Source organism: Theropithecus gelada, chromosome 11 (genome assembly GCF_003255815.1).
Source record: "Theropithecus gelada isolate Dixy chromosome 11, Tgel_1.0, whole genome shotgun sequence".
NCBI lineage: Eukaryota > Metazoa > Chordata > Mammalia > Primates > Cercopithecidae > Theropithecus > Theropithecus gelada.
In genome coordinates, this window is record NC_037679.1 from 15,733,705 (window position 1) to 15,761,220 (window position 27,516).

At 45.1% G+C, this 27,516-nt stretch overlaps 1 protein-coding gene across 5 annotated transcripts; it reads right to left on the bottom strand.

Moving 5' to 3' along the window:
* On the bottom strand, positions 1-27,516 carry PTGES3 (prostaglandin E synthase 3). Of its 5 annotated transcripts, XM_025401349.1 has the most exons (8): positions 26,149-26,559; positions 11,163-11,276; positions 10,956-11,025; positions 9,372-9,470; positions 7,883-7,972; positions 2,866-2,928; positions 1,427-1,451; positions 1-1,147 (listed from the first exon to the last, which is right to left on the bottom strand). In XM_025401349.1, coding segments are annotated over exons 1-8 (483 nt in total). In that variant the 5' UTR covers positions 26,151-26,559; the 3' UTR covers positions 1-1,127. The 5 variants fall into 5 exon arrangements, with proteins under 5 accessions (XP_025257134.1, XP_025257135.1, XP_025257137.1 ...); XM_025401350.1 differs by lacking the exon at positions 2,866-2,928 and having other exon boundaries at positions 26,149-27,516; XM_025401352.1 differs by lacking the exon at positions 9,372-9,470.

A 27,516-nucleotide genomic window follows, 5' to 3' on the forward strand; every position in this document is an offset into this window, starting at 1 on the left:
AGGAGGACAACACATTTAGTTTTATTTCAATCAAATCACAACACTTTCTTTTCCAACTGCTGCAAAGTGCATCTACAATATTCTATTACAGATCCACTTTTAAAAGGTTTCCTGTGACATTACAGCAAGCCTCTTTTTTCAAACAGAGGAATAATCCCAAATTCTTCCTCAAATAAAAATAACTCCATTCCAGTAAATGGTAAATACATAAAAATTACAGTAAGCCAGACACTTAAAAGGACAGCCAAGAAGTCTTCCAACAGTTTATTAGAAAGAATGTAGACATTTAAAAAAATCCCCACTGTCATGAACATAAATTGAGGTTTTCAGCCCTGGTATAAGCTGAATCAAAAAAAGAAATAAAAAATCCAATAGTGTATTAAACATTTTTCACTCATTTGCCATACTTGACAGTGCAAATACAAATCTGGTCTAAATGTACAGACTCTCAAGCAACAATGTACAGCTTTCTTCGTCCTCCATGCTAAGAGATGTAAAAGCTTAAGGGTCAAACAATACCAAATGTATAGGCTTCAAAAACCATCTAAGTTAGGGCATTCTCTAGTTTTAGCTAAGATACACCTGGAACACTGACAAGTGATCACTTACATAGAATAATGTGAAGTAAATTTTTTGAAAAATAAATTTTAGTGGAACAATCCTGAAGGAACACCAGGAGAACAGCAGGTTACCAGTAAGGTGTCAGCCAATTTGTTCCAGCCACTTTTGAATCCATGTTCTATAATCTAAAATTTAGTTATCTTTCCCTAAGCTGAGAGCTTCCTATCATGTCAGTATCTATGTTATGAAAAAAAGGAGACTTAGGTGAGATGTTTCTATTTATCACAACAGCTGCATCAATTGCTTAGGACCTCAACAGCTTCATGAAAGTCTGGGAAATGTTCATGCATAAGGTTATTGCCTTAGCTGACTTAAAATTGCCCCATACAATGGTACATATCAACCCTTAGTGAAGCCTTTTAAAAAACAAACAGGTTGAAAAATGGGTTAAAGTAGGCAAATACAGCATCTGCCTTTAGAGCTATCAACTCAGGAATTCTCTCAATTATGAAATCTTGCAGAGAAGTTATTTTTCTTTCTCAAAATCCAAGTGATGACAATACTCCTTACTCCAGATCTGGCATTTCTGAAAGAATTGTAAAAAATATTAGTATAAAGTACATGGGAATAATCTACCAATTTTAATATCTTAAAGGAAAAGCAACCAAAAATTGAATTATATAGTTCCCCAGTAAATTAATAGGTTGTCTTGCTATCTCAAGTTATTCACATTTCTGCTTTAGTTATTTATTCAAGGTCATAAAGAAAAAATTACTTTTTTTCAAAAGAAGTTAACATCTCTATTTTGAGTTTGGTTTTTGATGCAAAATATCACTGTGTAAACATACTTTTTATATACACTTACTTTCATCATCACTGTCTTGTGAATCCTGAAAGAGGGAAAATAAAGTTACCGAACTGATCACATACTTGTTTGCTAACTGAACAGTTTACCTGAACAGTTCAAGCGCTATTATTTTTGACTAAAGTAGCACAGGTAGGTAGTTATACCAAACCTAGAAATTTAGTCATTGGACTTAAGACTAGGTTTAACCTAAGGTGAATGGATGTACAGCAGAGGATCTATCTACCTGTAAAAAATAGTGTGCGCCTTTTGGTGACAGTTTAGCCCACCCTTTGAATCCATTCCTAAATTAACCTATGTCAGCATTCAAAAGAAAACATGGATCAATATGAAGAAAAATAGATTGACAGAAGACAGTGAACTCTAATCCTAGCTGTTGAGTGAATATTATGTATTTTTCTAAATAGCATTAAATAACTTTCTGGGAGATGTTAACAGGATGCTGGGGTTGACAAGATGTTGAGAATAGTTGTTTATTATATCCTCATCCTCCTCTTACAGATTTACAATGTCCATCTGTTTTGTTTTGGGTTTGTTTTTTTTTTTTTTTTTTTTTTTTGGAGATGGAGTCCTGCTCTGTTGCCCAGGCTAGAGTGCAGTGGCGAGATCTTGGCTCACTGCAACCTCCGCCTCCCGGGTTCAAGCGATTCTCCTGCCTCAGCCTCCCAAGTAGCTGGGATTACAGGCACCCGCCACCGTGTCCAGCTAATTTTTGTATTTTTAGTAGAGACAGGGTTTCACTATCTTGGCCAGGCTGGCCTCAAACTCTGATCCACCCGTCTCCGCCTCCCAATATCCATCTGTTTCATCGGTCTCTGACCAATCCTGACATAAAACCTATTTAATTTACTTTCTTAGTCAAAATAATCCCTATAAACTTTTTTTTTTTTTTTTCCTTGAGATGGAGCCTTGCTTTGCTGACCAGGCTAGAGTGCAATGGTGTGATCTTGGCTCACTGCAACCTCCGCCTCCCTCGTTCAAGCGATTCTCCTACCTCAGCCTCCCCAGTAGCTGGGATTACAGGCACCTGCCATCATGCCTGGCTAATTTTTGTAGAGACAGGGCTTCACCATGTTGACCAGGCTGGTCTCGAACTCCTGACCTCAGGTAATCCACCCACCTCGGCCTGCTGGGATTACAGACGTGAGCCACCTCGACCGGCCTGAACCGACTGTTATAATTGAGTAAGGTATTACTACATAATGTCTCTATACAATGATTCTTTGGAAATGTGATCCATTTAGGAATGGTCTACGGCAAAACCAGTTCCCTAATAGATACTCATTCCTCAAAATTGGGCACATTTTAAAAATTGCTTTTCCCTTTATTTTATTTTTTTTAGAAAAGTAGTAATCCTGAATCTACATAAAACCATTTGTAAATACGTTGTTTACTATTTAATAGTATGAAAGCAAACAGAAAAAAACTTTTAGACTTACATCATCTGCTCCATCTACTTCTGGTAAATCTACATCCTCATCACCACCCATGTTGTTCATCATCTATTTGAAGTGTAAAAATTAGTTTTAAAAATGATGTTAAGTTAGGCCCTAATTATTAATGCTGTATGCTTCAGAATAAACCTTAGGTCTGCCACGGATATCCACAAATGAAAAACGCAAAATAAATGTAAGCATCTTCCCTTCTGGAAAAAGAAGATTATAAGCAATTACACAAAATTCTAAAAACCTATATGGAAATTAAAACTAAATTTTCCCTAAAGAAAAGCAAAGGTTTTAGATATTGTGAAGAATCAATAAATGATTTAAACCTAAATTATCAGATGATGAGAAACTTATTTTCTCAAGTTTCAACCATTTCTTTCTTTTTTTTTTTTTTTTTGAGACGGAGTCTCGCTCTGTCGCCCAGGCTGGAGTGCAGTGGCCAGATCTCAGCTCACTGCAAGCTCTGCCTCCCGGGTTCACGCCAGTCTCCTGCCTCAGCCTCCCAAGTAGCTGGGACTACAGGCGCCGCCACCACGCCCGGCTAGTTTTTTGTATTTTTTTAGTAGAGATGGGGTTTCACCGTGTTAGCCAGGATGGTCTCGATCTCCTGACCTCGTGATCCGCCCGTCTCGGCCTCCCAAAGTGCTGGGATTACAGGCTTGAGCCACCGTGCCTGGCCTAAACCATTTCTGTAATGTTTATATTTTAGAAAAAAATCACATATGCATGGAAAAAAATCAGATTTCAAAAATACATGATCACTCAGATTTTAGAATTGGAAGGGACCTTTTTTCTTTTCTTGAGATAGAGTATCACTCAGTCACCCAAGCTGGAGTGCAGTGGCGTGATCTCGGCTCACTGCAAGCTCTGCCTCGTGGGTTCACGCCATTCTCCTGCCTCAGCCTTTCCCAGTAGCTGGGATTACAGGTACCTGCCACCACGCCCGACTAATTTTTTTGTATATTTAGTAGTAAATAAGAGTTTCACTGTGTTAGCCAGGATGGTCTTCATCTCCTGACCTGGTGATCCGCCCGCCTCGGCCTCCCAAACTGCTGGGATTACAGGTGTGAGCCACCACACCCAGCCTGGAAGGAACCTTAAAAAGATTAGTCAAACATACAATGGAATGTGTTCATCCTAAAAGCAGGGATTATTCAGCCTTAAAAGAAAAAAATCTGGCCGGGCGCGGTGGCTCAAGCCTGTAATCCCAGCACTTTGGGAGGCTGAGACAGGCGGATCACGAGGTCAGGAGATCGAGACCATCCTGGTTAATACGGTGAAACCCTGTCTCTACTAAAAAGTACAAAAAACTAGCCGGGCGAGGTGGCGGGCGCCTGTAGTCCCAGCTACTTGGGAGGCTGAGGCAGGAGAATGGCGTGAACCCGGGAGGCGGAGCTTGCAGTAAGCTGAGATCTGGCCACTGCACTCCAGCCTGGGTGACAGAGCGAGACTCCGTCTCAAAAAAATAAAAAATAAAAAAAAAAAAGAAAAAAAGAAAAAAAAAAAAAGAAAAAAATCTGCCTTATGTGACAAAACACAATGAAGAATCTGAAGCATGTCATGTTATGTGAAATAAGCCAGTCAGGGACAAATACTGCATGATTCCACTTATATAAGATACCTAAGATTATATGAGATACCTAAGATAGACACACAAAAATAGAGAGAATGGTAGCTGCCAGGAGTTGGAGGGAAGGGAAAATGCAGACTTGCTACTGTTAAATAGGTATGAAGTTCCAGTTACACAAAACGCATAGTTCCAGAGACCTACTGTACAGCATTATGCGTATGGTTAACAATACTGTATCATGCACGTAAAAGTCTGTTAAAAGATAGCTGGGCATGGTCAGGTTCGGTGGTTCATGCCTGTAATCTCAGCACTTTGGGAGGCCAAGGCGGGTAGATCACTTGAGGTCAGAAGTTCGAGGCTAGCCTGGCCAACATGGTGAAACCCTGTCGCCACTAAAAATATAAAAATTAGCCGGGCGTGGTGATGGGAGCCTGTAATCCCAGCTACTTGGGACGCTGAGGCAGGAGAATTGCTTGAACCTAGGAGGTGGAGGCTGGAGTGAACTGAGATCGTGCCATTGCACTCCATCCTGGGCAACAAGAGTGCAACTCCGCCTCAAAAAAAAAAAAAAAAAAAGCCAGGCGAGGTGGCTCACTCCTGTAATCTCAGCACTTTGGGAGGCCAAGGCGGGTGGATCACGAGGTCAGGAGATTGAGACCCACGGTGAAACCCCATCTCTACTAAAAATACAGAAAATTAACTGGGCGCGGTGGCAGGCGCCTGTAGTCCCAGCTACTCGGGAGGCTGAGGCAGGAGAATGGCATGAACCCAGGAGGTAGAGCTTGTAGTGAGCTGAGATCCAGCCACTGCACTCCAGCCTGTGCGACAGAGTAAGACTCCATCTCAACAAATAAATAGTCTGTTAAAAAGAGTAGATTTCATGTGAAGTGCTCTTACCTCAATTAATTAAACACACACAAAAGGATTCAGTATAAAAATTTTGGGCAATCTATCTTGAATGAAATGAATAACTGGGAAAGAGTTTCCCTACCTTGAAAAGCACTATTGAATACTTTTAAGTTTCTTTGGGCAGAAAAATGCTAAATGTACCAAGTGCAACGCTACTGTGTTTAAGATAAAACAGCAAGAGAAAATTGAACATATTCAAGAGATATTCAGGAGGTAACAAAAACTGGACAACAAAGATAGCAAAAAAAAGAAAAACAAAAACAAAAACAAAACAAAACAGTGTTACAAGGCTGGGGGCAGTGGCTCAGGCCTGTAATCCCAGCACTTTGGGAAGCTGAGGCAGGAGGATCACTTGAGCTCATGAGTTCAAGACCTGCCTAAGCAACACAATGGCTTGCACAACTAGGTAAACTGTGGCACCAACTGCTACACGTAAGGTACAATTAAAAAATACTAATAATATGAATAGAACATCTTCCCTTCCTGTTGAAATCACTGTGCCAGAGTCATGTGCGGAGAATTGTTAAATAAGCAGTTGCATACGTAAAGCTAGACACTTAGCTGTTTTTATTTAACTCTTAAGGTCTCAAAATACAAAATCTAGTTAATGAAAAATTTCAAATAGCAACAAGAAATGGATTTCATGAGTATGCATTCAATTTACACACTAATGTTCTTTCTGTAGTTTTATTCTACTACATTTGATAAAGTCTATTCTGCCTACATAGAGATGAATCATTTATTCTTCAGTCATGGCAACATGTTATTTGGGTGACATCTCAGATAACAGACTTTCTTAAACTTTTTTCTTTGTATACCTCATGGTAAACATTTCATCATGATTTTTTCTTTTTTTTTTTTTTTTTGAGAGAGTCTTGCTCTGTCGCCCAGGCTGGAGTGCAGTGGTGTGATCTCAGCTCGCTGCAACCTCTACCTCCTGGGTTCAAGCAATTCTGCCTTAGCCTCCAGAGGAGCTGGGATTACAGGGGTGCACTACCACGCCCAGCTATATTTTTGTAATTTTAATTATTTATTAATTTAGAGACAGTGTTTTGTTCCTGTTGCCCAGGCTAGAGTGCAATGGCGATCTCGGCTCACCGCAACCTCCACCTCCTGGGTTCAAGTGATTCTCCTGCCTTGGCCTCCCTAGTAGCTGCAATTACAGGCATGCACCACTATGCCTGGCTAATTTTGTATTTTTAGTAGAAACAGGGTTTCTCCATGTTGGTCAGGCTGGTCTCGAACTCCCAACCTTAGGTGATCCGCCTGCCTCACCCTCCCAAAATGCTGGGATTACAGGTGTGAGTCACATGCCCAGCCCTATTTATTTATTTTTTTTGAGATGGAATCTTGCTCTGTCGCCCAGGCTGGAGTGCAGTGGAGCGATCACGGCTTACTGCAACCTCCACCTCCTGGGTTCACACGATTCTCCTGCCTCAGCCTTCTGAGTAGCTGGCATTACAGGAACACGCCACCACACCCAGCTAATTTTTGTATTTTTAGTAGAGGGGAGGTTTCGCCATGTTGGTCAGGCTGGTCTGGAACTCCTGACCTCGTGATTCGCCCGCCTCGGCTTCCCAAAGTGCTGGGATTACAGGCATAAGCCGCCGCACCCAGCCTATGATTCTTGTGTTTAAAAGTTTATAGTTGGCCGGGCGCGGTGGCTCAAGCCTGTAATCCCAGCACTTTGGGAGGCCGAGGCGGGCGGATCACGAGGTCAGGAGATCGAGACCATCCTGGCTAACATGGTGAAACCCCGTCTCTACTAAAAATACAAAAAAAAACTAGCCGGGCGTGGTGGCGGGCGCCTGTAGTCCCAGCTACTCGGAGGCTGAGGCAGGAGAATGGCCTGAACCTGGGAGGCGGAGCTTGCAGTGAGCCGAGATCGCGCCACTGCACTCCAGCCTGGGTGACACAGCGCGAGACTCCGTCTCAAAAAAAAAAAAAAAAAAAAAAAGTTTATAGTTATATTTTTTAGACCAAGTCCCGCTCTTTCACCAGACTGGAGTCCAGTGGCACGATCTCAGCTCACTGCAACCTCTGCCTCCAGGGTTCAAGCAATTCCCATGCCTCAGCCTCAGGAGTAGGTGGGACCACAGGGACACGCCACCACGCCCAGCTTATTTTTTTTTGTATTTTAGTAGAGACGGGGTTTCACCATGTTGGCCAGTATGGTCTGGATCTCCTGACCTCGTGATCCGCCAGCCTTGGCCTCCCAAAGTGCTGGCCTCCTCCCAAAGCGCCTGGTCAAAAGTTTATAGTTTTATTTTATGGCTTCAAAATCCAAGTCAACTACTGCAATCATGCTTAAAAAAAAAAAAAAATCCCAATGATGAAATTAGGAAATTAGCAAACTAGCTGTGTTAGTCTTAATACATTAACTTTCGCAGTTAACACTGATTCCTTTTAAAATCATTAAAATGGTCTTAAAAATAACACGCATCATGAATATGTGCCCAAAACCAAATTAAATTGACTACAGACAGGTACTGTGTACTTCAAGTGGGGAGACGTCCATTTAATGGAACTTACCTCAGAAAAACGATCAAAATTAGACATGTCTTCATCTGAATCATCTTCCCAGTCTTTCCAATTATTGAAGTCGACACTAAGCCAATTAAGCTATAAATCAATACAAACATCACCCTAAGGTTAGGTTAATTTGCATTTGGCATGAACCTTAAGACTGCATTTTCTTTTCTTCTAAAGAGACCAAGTCTTGCTGTGTTGTCCAGGCTGGAGTGCAGCAAGCATTCACAGGTGCAATCCCACTATTGATCAATGTGAGTTTTGATCAGCTCCATTTCTGATCAAGGGTCTTGTTAACTCTTCAAGCAACCTGGTGGTCCCCGCTTCCTGGGACACTACCATACTGATGTTAACTTAGCATGGCTACCTGACTGACATATGGCATTGCAACCCAGAACTGGGCGCAAGTAATTCTCCCACTTCACCCTCCAGCGTCGCTTTTAACTACAACAGGCACACGGCTACTGGTCCCTGGCAAAACAACATTTTTTGAACTGCGACTTTGTATTTTTATGAGGGCATGTAATTAGCACACAAAGAATAGACTAAGCTAAATGGGGTGGCTTACACCTGTAACCCCAACACTTTGGGCGGCCACGGTGGAAAGATTGGTTGTGTAATCCTTCAGGAGTTCGAGACAGCCTGAGCAATAGTGTATCCTGTATCTGGGGAAAAAACAAAAAAAGTTCCTGGGCGTGGTGGCACATTCCTATAATCCTAGCTATTTGGGAAGCTGAGGTGGGTGGGAGGATCGCTTAAGCCCAGGTGGAGGCTGCAGTGAGCCATGTTCACACCACTGCACTCTCGCATGAGTGGCATGAGACTATCTAAAAAAAAAAAAAAAAAATTAGGCCAGTGTGGTGGCTCATGCCTATAGTACCAGCACTTTGGGAAGCTGAGGTGGGGAGATCGCTTGAGCCTAGAAGTTCAAGACCAATCTGAGCAAGATTGTGATACCCCTTCTCTACAAAAAAAACAAAAATGAGCCAGGTGTCGTGGCATGCCCCTGCAGTCCCAGCTACTTGGGGGACAGAGCGGGGAGGATCACTTGGAGCCTGGGAAGCTGAGGCTGCAGTGAGCCGAGATCGTGTCACTGCACTCCAGCCTGGGTAACAAAGAGAGACCCTGGTTTTGAAAAAAAAACACTGAAAATTGTTAAACATACCTTTTGAAAACAAATTTACTAGTAAGAACTATTTTCAGTTGATTAATTTACTTTTTCACCAAGCTTTGTCCCCTCCCATTTGATAGCTGAGTAATTTATGCAAAGTCTATCTCTTAAGTGCAAAAGATTCTACACCAGTTAATAACTGATACTCTCATCACACTTCGTATTAAGTTAAAACTGAGTAGACAAAAACCATGAACATGAGGCTTTATACTTCGCTGTGAAACAAAAACACAGCAGTATATTCCTTACATCAAATAAGTGTATCTTTTATTACCTACAATAAAAATATCAAACTTTTCAAAAAAGGAAAACGAAACCTACCTTTGCCCTTTCTTTTGTTAACCTTGGCCATGACTGGCCAGATTCTCCTTTTCGTAAACAACATAAAATTGATCTGTCCGTTCTTTTATGCTTGGAATCCTAAAAACAAAAGGACCATCATACCATTTATCTTTCCAGTATCGCTACATGACAGAAAGTAGCTTGTCATTTCTCACCTTGTTCATTTCTTTACCTAAATTTTCTCTGGACTCTGAAAGAAACATGCCCTTGACTACTAAAAACTTCAAATCATCCAACTGCCCCAAACCACTATAACTGTCATTTTTAAAAAATTTTATTTTTTCCCTTGTATTTCCTACTGAAATAACCTGTACTACAACAAAGTTTCACGTTTAACCTGATACCACTTTTTTCTTTCCTGCACATGGTAAACAGAATAAAACCTTAAAAACTTTAACTAAAAATGATATAGCCACAGAATGGTTTAAATATTCTATTCTTGGGCCAGCATGGTGGCTCAAGCCTGTAATCCCAGCACTTTGGGAGGCCGAGACGGGTGGATCACGAGGTCAGCAGATCGAGACCATCCTGGCTAACACGGTGAAACCCCGTCTCTACTGAAAAATACAAAAAACTAGCCAGGCAAGGTGGCAGGCGCCTGTAGTCCCAGCTACTTGGGAGGCTGCGGCAGGACAATGGCGTGAACTCGGGAGGCAGAGCTTGCAGTGAGCTGAGATCCGGCCACTGCACTTCAGCCTGGGCGACAGAGTGAGACTCCGTCTCAAAAAAAAAAAAAAAAAAAAAAAAAATTCTATTCTCAGATAAAGGAAGCCTCGGCCACGGGCGGTGGCTCATGCCTGTAATCCTAGCACTTTGGGAGGCCAAGGCAGGCGAACACCTGAGGTCAGGAGTTTGAGACCAGCCTAACCAACATGGTCTTTACTAAAAACACAAAAATTAGCCAGGTGTGGTGGCATGGGCCTGTAATCCCAGCTGCTCCAGAGGCTGAGGCAGGAAAATCCCTTGAACCTAGGAGGCAGAGGTTACAGTGAGCCAGGATTGCACCATTGCACTGCAGTAGTCTCAAAAAACAAAAACAAAAAACAAGCCTGCAATCCCAGCACTTCAGGAGGCCGAGATGGGCGGATCACAAGGTCAGGAGATTGAGACCATCCTGGCTAACACGGTGAAACCCCGTCTCTACTAAAAAATACAAAAAAACTAGCCGGGTGAGGTGGCGGGCGCCTGTAGTCCCAGCTACTCGGGAGGCTGAGGCAGGAGAATGGCATAAACCCGGGAAGCGGAGCTTGCAGTGAGCTGAGATCTGGCCACTGCACTCCAGCCTGGGCGACAGAGACTCCTTCTCAAAAAACAAAAAACAAACAAAACAAACAAAAAAAGATAAAACAAGCCCCAAGGATACTTCTCTAAGCCCAAACAGTGATAGCAAAAACAAAAAGTATGCAGAAACCAATTTTGGAGGAAATATTCTACAAAATGTAAATATACCTAGTCTACCTCACTGTTAAGAAAAACAGAGCTAATGCTTATTGCTAAAAAGAATACTTGGTATGTCTGTTTCCTCACAACTTAAATCTGGATTAAAGCATCAAGACTACTTACATTTGGATCAATACAGTGAAAAAGATCAATTTCATTTAAATGCTTAAAATTATCACTTCCTCCGAGACAACTGTATAAAATAATAAAGAAAGAATTAAGCCTCTTCAAAGAGACAAAGATTAATAATATCTTCAACGAAAAGACAAGCGAAGTTATTCAGTTGTGTGAATTACTATTTTACATCACTGGATAAAAAGCTTAACTTACCTGAATGTAAGTTTGGATTTTTCAAAATTTACATTAACATCCTTACTGTCTTCAACACAAAATTCAATGAAGACATAGTCCCTTCGATCGTACCACTTTGCAGAAGCAGGCTGCCTACAAAAGGATTAAAGTAGGGAAAGTCAAGCTGGAATTCATTAATTAAACATTTACATACTAACCTTCGACACTATTATAGCATTATTTCAGGGCAGTTCATTACAATTTTAAACAAAAACTACATTTTTACCCTAACAGCTACATTCCAAGTTAAAACCTAAGGGTCTAACAAGATTTAGTTTCAGAATGATTTCAATTTCATAGTAGGAAGGATTCAAAAACCAAACAATGCTTAGTAGTGTTAGCCATTTATCTAGTCCTATCAAAAATTATGTTACTTGGCTGGGTGCAGTGGCTCACACCTGTAATCCCAGCACTTTGGGAGGCCAAGGCAGGTGGATCACTTGAGGCCAGGAGAGCTAGAGACCAGCCTGGCCAGCATAGCAAAACCCCGACTCTACTAAAAATACAAAATAAATAAATAAATAAATAAAATTAGCTGGGCATGGTTATGCGGCCTGTAGTCCCAGATACTTGAGGGTTGGGACTGAGGTACAAGAATAACTTGAATCCGGGAGGTGGAGGTTGCAGTGAGCTGAGATCATGCCACTGCATTCCCAACTGGGCGACAGAGACTCTTGTCCCAAAACAACAACAAAAAAAACTGGTACATCAGAGCTTTACTTTTTAAGTTCACTAAAACCAGGAGAATGAATCTCCTTTCCTCAAATTAAGCAATCTAGAATTTTATCAGTTTCCTCAAAATTAATACATTGAAGTCCTAACCCCCAGTACACCTTAAGAATGTGATTATATTTGGAAATAGCATCTTTAAGTTACAATTAAGTAAATATGAGGTCTTAGGATAGACCCTAATCCAATGACTGTTGTCCTTCTATACGAAGAGATTAACACAGAGGGAAGAAAGAAAATAGCTATCTGCAAACCAAGGAAACAAGGAAGGGCCTGCTGACACCTTCGCCTTGGATTTTCAGCCTCCTGGAAATGTGAGGAAATAAATTTCTGCTGTTTAAGCCACCCAGTGTGTGATACTTTCTTATAAAAGCCTTAGCAGGCTGAGGTCCAGAATTCAAGACCAGCCTCACCAACATGAAGAAACCCCATCTCTACTAAAATCATAAAAAAGTAGCCGGGCGTGGCGGTAAGCGCCTTAAGTCGCAGCTACATGGGAGGCTGAGGCAGGAGAAAGGCATGAACCCGGGAGGCAGAGCTTGCAGGGAGCCGAAATCAAACCACTGCACTACAGCCTGGGCGGCAGAGCGAGACTCCATCTCAAAAAAAAAAAAAAAAATTAGCCGGGTGTGGTGGTGCATGCCTGTAATCTCAGCTTAAGAAGCTGAGTCAGGAGAATCGCTTGAACCTGGGAAGTGGAGGTTTCAGTGAGCTAAGATCGTGCCATTGCACTCCAGCCTGGGCAACAAGAGTGAAATTCTGTCTCCAAAAAAAAAAAAAAAGAAAAAGGGTGGGGGGGGGGGGTACAGGGAGGGCCAGCATGGTGGCTCATGCCTGTAATCCCAGCACTTTCGGAGGCAGAGGCAGGTGGATCACGAGGTCAGGAGTTCGAGACCAGCCTGGCCAATATGGTGAAACCCCGTCTCTACTAAAAATACTAAATTAGCCGGGTGTGGTCACATGCGCCTGTAGTCCCAGCTATTTGGGAGGCTGAGGCAGGCCAATCAGCTGAAGTCAGGAGGTGGAGGTTGCAGTGAGCCAAGATCACACCACTGCACTCCAGTCTGGGTGACAGAGCGAGACTCTGTCTCAAAAAGGAAAAAAGCCTTAGCAAGCTTATAATCACGTCCCAGATAATAAAACAAATTTAAATTATCAAAACTTGTGGTTAGGCCATGAGCCAAAAATGATTCCTACATTTTTAAAATATTAAAAAACAAAACAAAACAAAAAAAACAAACCCGGGAGGCAGAGATTGCAATGAGCCAAGATTACACCACTGCACTCCAGCCTAGGCAACAGAATGAGACCAAAAAAAAAAAAAAAGAAGAAGAATGTGAATGAGAGATATTTGTGGCCTGCAAAGCCTAATATTTACTGGCTGACCCTTTATACAAAGTTGGCTAACACATTAAAACTACAAACAGGGTCGAGTGCGGTGGCTCACGCCTGTAATTCCCAGCACTCTGGGAGGCCAAGGTGGGTGGATCACCTAAGGTCAGGAGTTCGAGACCAGCCTGGCAAACACGATGAAACCCTATCTCTACTAAAAATACAAAAAATTAGCTTGGCGTGGTGGCGGGCCCCTGTAATTCCAGTTACTCGGGAGGCTGAGGCAGGAGAAAGGCGTGAACCCAGGAGGCGGAGTTTGCAGTGAGCTGAGATCACGCCACTGCATTCCAGCCTGGACAATAAGAGTGAAACTCCGTCTCAAAACAAAACACAAAACTGCAGACCAGGCGCAGTGACTCATGGCCGTAATCCCAGCACTTTGTGAGGCCAAGGCTGGTGGATCACCTGACGTTGGGAGTTTGAGACCTGCTTGACCAACATGGAGAAACCCCATCTCTACTAAAAACACAAAATGAGCCAGGCGAGGTGGCGCATGCCTGTAATACCAGCTATTCGGGAGCGGAGATAGGAGAATCACTTGAACCTGGGAGGCGGAGGTTGCAGTGAGCCGAGATCAAGCCATTGCACTCCAGTCTGGACAATAAGAGCAAAAACTGTGTCCAAAAAAACCCCAAAAAAACAAAAACAAAAAACAAAACACAACTACAAATGGGGGGCCGGGCATGGTGACTCACACCTGTAATCCCAGCACTTTGGGAGGTCAGGGTGGATGCATTACCTGAGTTCAAGAGTTTGAGACCAGCCTGGGCAACATGGCAAGACCCCATCTCTACAAAAAATAACATAGGCCGGGCGCGGTGGCTCAAGCCTGTAATCCCAGCACTTTGGGAGGCCGAGACGGGCGGATCACGAGGTCAGGAGATCGAGACCATCCTGGTTAACACAGTGAAACCCCATCTCTACTAAAAAATACAAAAACTAGCCAGGCGAGGTGGCGGGCGCCTGTAGTCCCAGCTACTCGGGAGGCTGAGGCAGGAGAATGGCGTAAACCGAGGAGGCGGAGCTTGCAGTGAGCTGAGATCCGGCCACTGCACTCCAGCCTGGGTGACAGAGCGAGACTCCGTCTCAAAAAAAAAAAAAAAAAAAATTAACGTGGGTGTGGTAGCATGTATCTGTGGTTCCAGCTACCATGGCGACTGAGGTGGGAGGATCACCTGAGCCTGTGAAGTCAAGGCTGTGTAAGCTGAAATCACGCCACAGCACTCCAGCCTGAATGACAGAGCAAGAACTGGTCTCAAAAAAAAAAAAAAAAAACCCACGAAAACAAAAAACAAACAAAAAACCCCCCAAAACTACAAGTGGGTGGAGGGTGCCCTACACTTACCCTGAATCAGGAATAAACACATACATGTTCCCTCATTTGAAAGGAGAACTGTGCCAGGCGTGGTGGCTCACGCCTGTAATCCCAGCACTTTGGGAGGCCGAAGCTGGAGGATCACCTGAGGTCAGAAGTTCGAGACCAGCCTGACCAACACAGTGAAACCCCATCTCTACTTAAAAGAAAAAAGAAAAAAAAAAAAAAATTGCTAGGCCTGATGGCACATGCCTGTAATCCCAACTACTTGGGAGGCTAAGGCAAGATAATTGCTTGAACCTGGGAAGCAGGGGTTGCAGTGAGGCAAGATCATGCCATTGCAATCCAGCCAGGGCAGCAACAGTGAAACTCCGTCAAGAGAGAAAGACAGACAGATAAGAACGGAAGGAAGGAAGGGATGGAGGAAGGGAGGAAGGGAGGAAGGGAGGAAGGGAGGAAGGAAGGAAGGAAGGAAGGGAGGGAGGAAGGGAGGGAGGGAGGGAGGGGGGAAGAGGGAGGAAGTGGGGGGAAGGGGGAGGAAGTGGGGGGAAGGGGGGAAGAGGGAGGAAGGAAGATTGGGTTGGTTGCAGTGACTCACACCTATAATCCCAACACTTTGGGAGACTGAGGTGGGCAGGTTGCTTGAGGCCAAGTTTCTGACCAGCCTGGCCAATATGGCAAAACCCCATCCTTACTAAAAATGTAAAAACATTAGCTAGGTGTGTTGGCACATGCCTGTAGTCTCACCTACTCGTTGTGAGGCTGAGGCAGGAGGATCACCTGAACCTAGGAAATGAAGATTGCAGTGAGCTATGGCGGCGCCACTGCACTCCGGCCTGGGCAACAGGGCCAAGACTTTCTCAAAAATAAATAAGCAAACAAACAAACAAACAAACAAAACAAACATTGAAAGTCAACGTTTATGAAGTCTCCTTTTGCCTTACACCATCTCTTTTTCTCCTATTAACAAATGGAGAGGGCTGGGCGTGGTGGACCACGCCCGTAATCCCAGCACTTTGGGAGGCCAAGGCCGGTGGATCACCTGAGGTCAGGAGTTCAACAGCAGCCTTGCCAACATGGTGAAACCTCATCTCTACTAAAAATACAAATATTAGCCAGGCATGGTGGTGGGCGCCTGTAATCCCAGCTACTCGGGAGGCTAAAGCAGAAGAACTGCTTTAACCCGGGAGGCAGAGGTTGCGGTGAGCCGAGATCACACCACCATTCTCCAGCCTGGGTGACACAGTGAGACTCTGTCTAAACAAACAAACCCAAAACATATGGTGAAGGGGTTGAGCTGAGCTTTAACTCTAGCTTCTAAACTAATTATACTGCATTTATATCTAGCCTTTCTGCTAACACTGGCTAAACTCATAACCACTGTGTAAGACTGTTCATTCATTTTAATAGTAATATACCTACAGATGCAAAATTTCCACCTCTGCATATATTATGTAAATAATCTACTACTTAAAGCAAAACAATAAACCCCACAGGTGGACATTCATGCTTTTTTTTGAGGCTGTCTCGCTCTGTTGCCTAGGGTGGGGTGCAGCAGTGGCACGTCTCGGCTCACTGCAGCCTCCGCCTTCTGGGTTCAAGCAATTCTTGTGCCTCAGCCTTCCAACTAGCTGGGATTACAGGTGCGCCACCATGCCCAACTAATTTTTGTATCTTTAGTAGAGACAGGGTTTTGCCATGTTGGCATGGTTGGTTTGAACTCCTGGCCTCCAGTGATCTGCCAGCCCTGGGCTCCCCAAAATGCTGGGATTAGATGTGAGCCATCACTACTGGTCTCCATGCTTCTCTTTCTAAGTCAGGGTCTTGCTCTGTGGCTCAGGCTGGAGTGCAGTGGTACAACCTTGCTCACTATAACCTCAAACTCCTTGTCTCTAGCAATTCTCCCACCTCAGTATCCCCAGTTAGCTAGGACTACAGGCATGTGTCACCATGGCCAGTGATTTTTTTCTTTTTGGCAGAGATGTAGTCTCCCAGTGTTGCCCAGGCTGGTCTTGAATTCCTGGCCCAAAATGATACTCTCACCTTGGCCTCCTAAAGTGCTGGGATTTCAGGCAAGAGGCACAGTGCCCAGCCTATTCCATGCTGATCTGACAAGCATGTCTCAGCTCAATAGAAGGGCTACATACACCAATCCAAGCAATTAAATTTTACATAACCTAAAATCCTCTATAGTCCTGTCTGAAAGGTCTCTTTGTCAGCCTTAAAAGGACAGAGACCGTAGTTGTTCCTAAATACCATAATTTTAATATGTTAGTATTAAACTGGTGTTTTAACTCTAATTTATAAAACACTGCAAGCACTCCACTACAAAAAATTGATGCACCAGGAAAGCTAGATGGAAACAATTTGCTAGGAAAAATGCCTCAGTTATTTTAATCCACTTGATAGTTTTACTATGTGCAATGTACGTTTTACTATAAAAAACAAAACAGGCTGGGTGTGGTGGCTCACGCCTGTAATTCCAGCACTTTGGGAGGCCGAGGCAGGTGGATCGCCTGAGGTCAGGAGTTCGAGACCAGCCTGGCCAACATGGTGAAAATCTGACTCTACTAAAAAAAATACAAAAATTAGCCGAGCTTGGTGGTGGGTGCCTGTAATCTCAGCTACTCAGGGGACTGAGGCAAGAGAACTGCTTGAACCCAGGAGGCAGAAGCTGCAGTGAGCCAAGATCACGCCACTGCAATCCAACCTGGGCGACAGAGCCAGACTCCGTCTCAAAAATAAATAAAACAAAAAATACCTATTTGTAATATGTGAGGAATAAGACATCAAAGTTCTACTACGGAAAGGAAAAAAGTAGTTCCGGAGTTCATAAACGGTTTTCCCTTCTTAGGTATCAAACACCCTGCCTATAAACGTCTGATGCCAAGCTCTGTCTCACACATACTCATTGCCCAGGGAAACCGTAAGACATTTCAGATCTTCTGTAATCAGCTGTAGTACTATAAAACTTTCTGAAAAAGTGATCTGAATAAACCTGCTAGTCCTGTGGCTACCAATCATGCGCCAAGATATATCAGGGCCTCATGGAGGAATTCACAACTACCTTGGGATATTTTAAATTTCAGAATAATTCAGTTATACTCAACAATAGCCAAGACACCAAAAAAACTATTAGTTTGAGGCTGTTCAATTTCAATGAGCTTGTACTGCAAATCCCTCCATTAAGTTTCATCTTCTCGCCTGTAATCCCAGCACTTTGGGAGGCCGAGATGGGCGGATCACGAGGTCAGGAGATCGAGACCATCCTGGCTAACATGGTGAAACCCCGTCTCTACTAAAAAATACAAAAAACTAGCCGGGCGCGGTGGCTCAAGCCTGTAATCCCAGCACTTTGGGAGGCCGAGATGGGCGGATCACGAGGTCAGGAGATCGAGACCATCCTGGCTAACACGGTGAAACCCCGTCTCTACTAAGAAATACAAAAAATAGCCGGGCGAGGTGGCAGCGCCTGTAGTCCCAGCTACTCGGGAGGCTGAGGCCGGAGAATGGCGTGAACCCGGGAGGCGGAGCTTGCAGTGAGCTGAGATCCGGTCACTGCACTCCAGCCTGGGCGACAGCGCGAGACTCCGTCTCAAAAAAAAAAAAAAAAAAAAAAAAAAAAAAAAATACAAAAAACTAGCCGGGCGCGGTGGCGGGCGCCTGTAGTCCCAGCTACTTGGAAGGCTGAGGCAGGAGAATGGCGTGAACCCGGGAGGCGGAGCTTGCAGTGAGCAGAGATCCGGCCACTGCACTCCAGCCTGGGCGGCAGAGCGAGACTCCGTCTCAAAAAAAAAAAAAAAAAAAAAAAAAAAGTTTCATCTTCTCAAAACTGAATTTCTGGTGGTTGCTGTAATTAAAAAACAAACAAAAAAACACAGGTACTCATACCCACCCCACCAAAAAAACAAACAAACAAAAAAACCACCAATGGGGAACAAGAAGTGAGATGACAGAACTCATTTCAAGGTTTGAGAAGTTATATAGTATCCAAAAGCCATACACATTCCATTAATAAGTATGGTTATATAAGAAACTATATATATTCTTTCCAACAGTGTAAATTAGTTTTTCCAATAACTCCTAGGCTGTTAAGACAATATACTTATGTTGCTTTGATACAACTATGTCATCCAATGAACTGCTAGTTACTCCTTTTGGCCTAAGAGCACAACTCCTCAGACACCAAGGGCACTATACACCAGGAAAGCTTGTGAACCTCTGTGCTGGTTAGTTAGTTCCTTTATGTGGTGATTTCCACTCTAAGATACAAAGGTGAAAGCTATTCAACGTAATGTTTTATTGAAAACTTCGCACCTTTTTTTCTTTTTGGGGAAGAAGTCCCACTCTGTCACCCAGGCTAGAGTGCACTGGCGCAATCTGGCTCACTGTAACCTCTGCCTCCTGTGTTCAAGTGATTCTCTCGCCTCAGCCATCCGAGTAGCTGGGATCACAGGTGTGCGCCACCACACCCAGCTAAGTTTTACATTTTTAGTAAAGATGAGATTTCACCATGCTGGTTGGCCAGGCTGGTCTCGAACTCCTGACATCAGGTGACCTGCCCACCTCAGCCTCCCAAAGTGCTGAGATTATTGCCGTGAGCCACCGCACCTGGCCAGCACTTTTTTTTTTTTTTGAGTCAGAATCTCACTCTGTCATCCAGGCTGTAGTGCAGTGGCACGATCTCAACTCACTGCAACCTCCACCACCAGGTTCAAGGATTCTTGTGCCTCAGCCTCCCAAGTAGCTGGGACTACAGGAGTGCGCCACCATGCCTGGCTAATTTTTGTATTTTTAGTAGAGATGGGGTTTCACCGCGTTGTCTAGGCTGGTCTTGGAACTCCTGACTTCAAGTGATTCACCTGCTGCGGCCTCCAAAGTGCTGGGATTATAGGCATGAACCACCATGCATACCCACTTAGCACTTCTCTATCAAGCAACTCTGTGACTTTCCACATTCCATCCTTTGAGCCCTCTTTTTTAAAAAAATTGATTCCTTGCTTTGATTTTAGACCCTGAAGCATTCTTCTTTTAACATCCCCAGGAGCCAAAAGAATTTTTCTTTGTTCAAGAAAGACTCAAGGTCAAATACCACTCACTCACTGCCTCCATAACAAATTTTAGATTCTCAGGATTCCATTATCATATTGTCAAGTATGCAGAACCTAGTTTAGATTATATAATAAAACAAACTGGAAATACAGACATGGTTATTTATTTTGCAATAAAAGGACCGCCGGATAAATTACCGTCCCTTTTTGTGAAGTGAAAAAAATAAGGCTTCTGTCAGAAATGTTGGGTTCCAATCCTATTTTGGCCCCCCCTTTTTTTTTTTGAGACACAGCCTCACTCTGCTGCCCAGGCTGGAGTGCAGTGGCCTGATCTCGGCTCACAGCAACCTCCGCCCTCCACCTCCTGGGCTCAAGCAATTCTCCTGCCTCAGCCTCCCGAGTAGCTGGGACTACAGGCGCGTGCCGCCACCCCCGACTGATTTTTTTTTTTTTTGAGATGGAGTTTCACTCTTGTTGCCCAGGCTGAACTGCAATGGCACAATCCCTACTCACGACAACCTCCCACTCCTGGGTCCAAGCGATTCTCCTGCCTCAGCCTCCTGAGTAGCTGGGATCACAGGCACCCACCACCATGCCCAGACAATTTTTGTATTTTTGGTAGAGACAGGGTTTCACCATGTTGGCCAGGCTAGTCTCTAACTCCTGACCACAAGTGACCTGCCCACCCTGGCCTCCAAAAGTGCTGGGATTACATGTGTGAGCAACCGTTACCAGCTGACATAAACACTTTTCATCAAATGAAGTGTGGATTCATGTGAAAGAGCACCTGAGGCACAGAAAAGCCACAACAGCACATTTTATTCAGTTTTAGAATACAAAATAGAAGAGCATATTGCTGAAGGTGAAGTTAAAGTATCAACGAGCAAGTGCCTCCAATTCCAGCACTCTGGGAGGCCGAGAAGGGAAGATTGCTTGAGCCCAAGAGTTCGAGACAAGACAAGCCTAGGCAACATTGTGAGACTCCCATCTCTACAAAAAATAAAGTTAGCTGGGTGTGGTGATGCACACCTGTAGTCCCAGCTACTGAGGGGCCAAGGCACGAGGATGGCTTGATCCCAAGAGTTTGAGGCTGCAGACAGTGATGACATCACTGCACTCCAGCCTGGGCAAAATAGTGAGACAGCGTCTCATAAAAGAAGAAATATTCCTGGAAAACTGCAAGTTCAAAGGTATACCAAGGATCAGGTGCAGCAGCTCACACCTGTAAACCCAGCACCTGGGAGGAAGATCACTTGAGCCTAGGAGTTTGACACCAACCTGGGCAACACAGTAAGACCCCGTCTCTATTTAAAAAAAAAAAAAAAAAAAAAAGGCCAGGCGTGGTGGCTCACACTTGTAATCCTAGCACTTTGGCAGGCCAAGGCAGAAGGACTGCCTGAGCTCAGGAGTTTGAGACCAGTCTGGGCAACAGGGTGAAACCGCGTTTCTACTAAAATACAAAAAATTAGCTGGGCATAGAAGCACATGTCTGTAGTCCCAGCTACTCATGAGTCTGAGGCAGGAGAATCGCTTGAACCCAGGAGGCGGAGACTGCAGTGAGCCAAGACTACGCCACTGCACTGCAGCCTGGGCAACAGAATGAGTCTCCCCCTCCAAAAAAAAAAAAAAAATTTTACAAAGGTATACAGAGGAAGCAGGGAAGCAGCCTCATTCCAGAATCTATCATTGCCGACTAGGGCGGTAGCTCACGCCTGTAACCCCAGCACTATGGGAGGTCGAGACCAGCCTGGACAAGATGGTGAAACCCCACCTCTACTAAAAATACATAAAATTAGGCTAGATGCGGTGGCTTACAGGCCTGTAATCCCAGCACTTTGGGAGGCCAAGGTGGGCGGGTCACCTGAGGTCGGGAGCTTGAGACCAGCCTGACCAACATGGAAAAATCCCATTTCTACTAAAAATACAAAATTAGCCAGGCATGGTGGCACATGCCTGTGATCCCAGCTACCTGGGAGGCTGAGGCAGGAGAATCACTTTAACCCGGGAGGCGGAGGTTGTGGTGAGCCAAGATCTTGCCACTGCACTTCAGCCTGGGCAACAAGAGAGAAACTCTGCCTTAAAAAAAAAAAAAAAAATTAGCCGGGCATGGCGGCAGGCGCCTGTAATCCCAGCTACTCAGGAGGCTGAGGCAGAGAATTGCTTGAACCCGGGAGGCGGAGACTGCAGTGACCCGAGATAGCGCCAGTGCACTCCAGCCTGGGCGACAGAGCAAGACTCCGTCTCAAAAAACAAACCCAAACCAAAAACTATCACTGCCAATCCATACAGTAAATAGTAAAAAGTTCAATACACTATTTCCATAGCAAAATATGCTATTTTTTGAACTCACGTCAATGATCTCAGGTGTTTAACAACTAGATTGATTCTGAACAGTTGATATTTACAATCTTTTTTTTTTTCCTGAAAAGAGACAATCGCTAACCACAAGACCCAAAAATGATATAGCTTGTAGAAGATTTTTAAACTGAGAAAATTCAATTAGGCAGGAGAATCTTAATTTAGCAATAAAACACTGGCTTACACTCAAGAGATTTTTCACTTCCAGTTTCTACTGCCTTCTAGTTAAAGTCTAACTGAACACAGGAAGAAAAATTAAAAATCCAGTTGCCAGGTTACAGTGCACAGGAAATCAATATTGAACAAAGGCCACCCACCATCAGAAAGTTATAGAAATTAACAATATAGCATTATGTTCACTCTGACAATTTGTTTTGCAGGCTAAAGATGGACAATTTTATTTCGGGGATTCATTCCTACACAGCTGAGTGAGGGAAAGTAAGATTTTTACCAAAATCAGAGATGCAAGTTTCTGGACAACTTCCTAATTACATACAAGACATTAAACAGGAAAAACAGTAACTTAAAATATCGGTAAAGTAAATAAAACATTTTACTTTTCATCTGTTTTTAATTGGTCCAACAACAATGATTCAAAAAATGCGAAGTAGCACCCTCTGGCAAGGTTAAGCAGAAAATCTTAAGTGGGGGAAGGTCCTAAAATCCCAGCCTTCTCCAAGATAGGTTCGAAATTAAGAGCTTTTATGTAAACTATCAGACAAACTTTTATAACACCTAAGATTTAAAGAAATGTAACTACGAAATCGCTAAAGAGCAAATAGGTAAATCAAATGAGAAAACACACTCCCAAGCCCTTAAGGCACCCAGCATAAATGTATCTCTTCCCAGAGCTTAAAAAATATTTTTCTTATTAGCCAGGCACGGTGGTGCTTGCCTGCAGTCCCAGCTACTCCGGACACTGAGGCAAGGAGGATCGCTTGAGCCCACGAGGTACCGTTTGCAGTGAGCTGAGATCGCGCCACTGCACTCCAGTCTGGGCAACAGACCAATACCCTGTCTCAAAAAAAAAAAAAAAAAAAAAAAAACACCACCACACTTTTAAAACAAGTTATCAACGAAATAAGCCCTTACCAGCCAGATTCTTCTTAAGACTGGATGACGACCCATTAAAAGCTTCTTCCATCTCAAATAACTGACTTACAACTTTTATTTTGTAAATTCATTTAAGTCTTTAGCTTGGTAAGAGTCCCTGAAGAATTTACTAAATGGAATATATTGAATATTTTTAAAATAATATTTTAGCTGGTCTCTTCAAAACACTTTTTTTTTTTTTTTGAGACGGAGTCTGGCTGTGTCCCCCAGGCTCACTGCGAGCTTCCCCTCCCGGGTTCACGCCATTCTCCTGCCTCAGCCTCCTGAGTAGCTGGGACTACAGGCGCCCACTACCGCGCCCGGCTAATTTTTTGTATTTTTAGTAGAGACGGGGTTTCACTGTGGTCTCGATCTCCTGACCTTGTGATCCGCCCGCCTCGGCCTCCCAAAGTGCTGGGATTACAGGCGTCAGCCACCGCGCCCGGCCGGATCACTCGTTTTGAAGGTAGCTTTTTTTTTTTTTTTTTGAAACAGTCTCACTGTGTGGCCCAGGCTGGAGTGCAGAGGCGCGATCCCCCCTGCAAGCTCCACCTCTCGGGTTCACGCCATTCTCCTGCCTCAGGCTTCCAGCAGCTGGGACCACAGGCGCCTGCGACCACGCTTGACTAATTTTTTGTATTTTTAGTAAAGACGGGGTTTCACCGTGTTAGCCAGGATGGTCTTGATCTCACGACGTCGTGATCCGCCCGCATTGGCCTCCCAAAGTGCTGGGATTACAGGCGTGAGCCGCCGCGCCCGGCATGAAGGTACCATTTTTTTTTTTAACTAGAGAGGCTGCTTTTTGGAATTGTCTCTCTACTGCTACACTTACTTTTTTTGAGATGGAGTCTCCCTCTATTGCCCAGGCTGGAGTACAGTGGCGCAATCTCGGCTCACTAAAATCTTCGACTCCTGGGTTCAAGCGATTCTCCTGCCTCAGCCTCCCGAATAGCTGGGACTACAGGAGTGCACCACCACGCCCGGCTAGTTTTTGTATTTTTAGTAGAAACGGGGTTTCACCATATTGGCCAAGCTGGTCTCTAACTCCTGACCTCGTGATCCACCTGCCTCAGCCTCCCAAGTATTGGGATTACAGGCGTGAGCCACCGTGCCTGGCCTTACACTTTTCACCCAAGTTTTTAAATTTACTTTCCTAACTTAGCCGTTCCTTACCTATTTAGATATCTCATGTGCCCTCCAGAAAGTGCTTCTACTTCGAGCCCATTTTAAACATTTTTCACGAAAAGATATGTTGTTTGGCTCTATTATTAAAAGCTGCTTAATGCCTTATCAGACAAAAATTTTCCCTTACAGATTTTCAGAGTATGAAAGGTTAAGACTGATATCCCTTCTACATTACTTATGAGAGATTTCAAAGGGAAAAACAAAAGCTATTTTATATACTTTTTTTTTTTTGAGACGGAGTTTTACTCTTGTCCAGGCTGGAGTGCAATGGCAAGATCTCGGCTCACCGCAACCTCTGCCTCCCTGTTTCAAACGATTCTCCTACCTCAGCCTCCCGAGTAGCTGGGATTACAGGCATGTGCCACCACGCCCGGCTAATTTTTTGTATTTTTGTAGCGACGGGGTTTCTCCATGTTGGTCAGGCTGGTCTCGAACTCCCGACCTCAGGTGATCCGCCCACCTCGGCCTCTTAAAGTGCTGGGATTACAGGTGTGAGCCACCGCGCCCAGCCTGATTCAAACTTTTAAAAACCCCGATTACGTATCACTCTCGGGGAGGGGGATCCCTCAAAAATTCTAACATGCTGTGCTCTAGAAGCTTGTTTCCAGTGATAAACTCGCTTCAGTGTATCCCTCACTCATTCCTTTAGATTTCTAGCCAGTATACTCACCGTCAGTATCATGACTTTGAATCAAGCAAACCCTTCTTACTTTTCCACAAAGTCACTCCCTCTCATCTCTCTTTTGAATGGAATATTTTTTAAAAAAAGGTTCCCCCTTAATTGCTCTCCATACCTTTTAGGACGCAGTTAGTACCTTAAAAAATAACCTCCCGTCAAAAAAAACCCAAAAACTAAAACAAAACCCTGTAAAACCGGCAGTTCCCACTGTACGTGGCAGTGCCAAGAATTCTTACTCGGTTAAAATCGCCGAGGTTTCCTTTATCATCATAAAATGAAGACTACCATAGAATCTCAACACAAATTTAAACTCTTTAGGACAACAGTAGGTTAATTACACGCCTATTACATACATATTTCATCCCACAGTTACAGGATAGTGAAACCTCACCTCAGGTTTAACATGGAACACAGAAAATGTCCGTGTCTTTCCAAAGCAGACACGTGCAGAACTACCTGCTCAACGGTAACTCCTCCTCGCTGCCAGGGAAGCGGCTGAGTTTTGGCAACCTCCCGTGTTTTCAAGAGACTGGAGTTACGAAGCGGACTTCAAGTACCCACACTCAAGAAACCCAGACACTGGAGAGAGAAGTATGTTGCGGCGTGGGCATGGCTTCACTCTAGTTGCCTAGCAGTACCTGCCGCTCACGGCTAGGCCCGCGTGGGGCTCTCCCAGGAGCTCCGCCAGGCACCTGGCGGCACCCACCACAGGTGCACTCGACTCAGGGCCTGGCCCGGGGACCACAAAGCAGCAGAACCGGAGCGCCCAAGCAGCCGAGGCGACCCACGAGGGTTCACGTTTCACGGCGCCGCATGGCGAGCAGCTCCGGGGAGCTTAAGGCCTAAGGTGAAGTTACCTAAGGAAGCGAGTAGCCCAGACAGCCAAAGAGGGAAAAAGTAGGATTTCCGGCATAGGGAAGCCAAGGGACGTTTCAGGGGTGGGGGAAGCAGACATCTGGAGGAAAAATGTCCTCCACCCGCCAACGGTAACCGGAACAAGGATCCTGGACCTCCCGCCCCCAGGCAGGAACGACTGCCACCACCGATGCGAGAAAGGCTAGGGGGCCAAAAGCACAGGGAGGGCAAGGGCCGCTTCCAGGGAGCCCCCAACGCGGCCTCGGCCTCACTCTGGGCGACCTTCCCTCGGCGGGGTGTCGCACTCACATTGTGAACGGGGCAAGGGGACGGGCGAACGGGTGGGCGGGCCTCTCTGGCGGCGGCTGCTGCTAGGGAGTCGACTTCTCTCTAGTGGCGACTCCGCGTTTTCTCCCCGGTCGCGGCCTCTTCTGGCTTCCCTCAGGCGACGGCGGCAGCGGCGGGCTCGACCTCGGTCCCCAGAATGCACCGCGCGGAAAGAGCGGCTCCTCCGGTCGGGGAGAAGACGAAAGTGTAGGAAAACGGGCGCGAGGACGGAGAATGAACGTGCGTGCGTGCAAACGAGGGGTGGTGAGGCCGGGCGGCGGCTGGTGACGCAGCAAAATGCCCGGGCCTTGCCGCCGCGCGTGCGCAGTCCTTGTTTTCGGGGTCCGGCGCGGCTTTCTAGAGATATCTACGGAAAGGGCGGGGCTTCCCAGCTCCTTCGCGATCCTTCCTGGCGTCGGCCCCGCCCTTCGTCCGCCACCCCACCCCCACCCCGCCCCCTGCTAGTCGCTACGCGTTCCCGCCTCTCCTCCCGCGCTGTCCTCTCGCGTTAGAAAACCGTTGGTGGCCCAACCGCCCGGCCATGCGCCTTGGGCGATTTCTCTGAGAAACGGCTGCGTTGGCAGTGGGAGGCAAGGCCGAGGCGGAGGGACACGGAGTCGGGATCCTATAGAACTAAAATGGAGCGTTGGTTACTCTTGAGGGAGTAAATCAGTTCACTGAGGAATCATTCCACCACAAAAACCTGTGAAAAGGCTGTGCTGTGGAAAAGGGGTCACTTCAGAATCAAGGGCCTGGGTCTACCTCGCCATTTTTCTGAAGGTTGGAGGCTCTGTCTAGGGACAGCGGAAATTGGAGGTTCTTGGCGGAGGAGGAGCATTTGCCATTTGGGGCGGGCTTTTGCCCCTACCTTGAGACCTCAGTGCTGTAGATGAGACAGGAAGGATATTTGGTGGGAGAGTCTTAGGTTTCTGGGAATGGAGAGGCTAGGACATTGGGTGTCTCCACGCACATCATTTGGGGAAGAACGGGTTCCCCGTCGCTTCGTGCAACACACTAATAGGGTGTATTAGGGGATAGTAACCAAGAGACCCAAAACAGTCGGGCTTACCAAGAGGCCACTTAACGGTGGAGTACGGGAAAAATACTCTAGTGCACTGCATTATGAACAGGAAGGAGGTTTAACGAAAGTGCTATAAAACGTTTCTGAAGAACGGGGCTTCATAATAAGCAATAAGGTATTTAGTGTCTGTGTTGTGCATGACAGGTAGTGGGAGCTACCAAAACTGGACCCTAGCTCAAATGCCATTTTGGACCGGGCGCCCATAGCTCACGCCTGTAATCCCAGTACTTTGGGAAGCTTGAGGTGGGCGGATCACCTGAGGTCAGGAG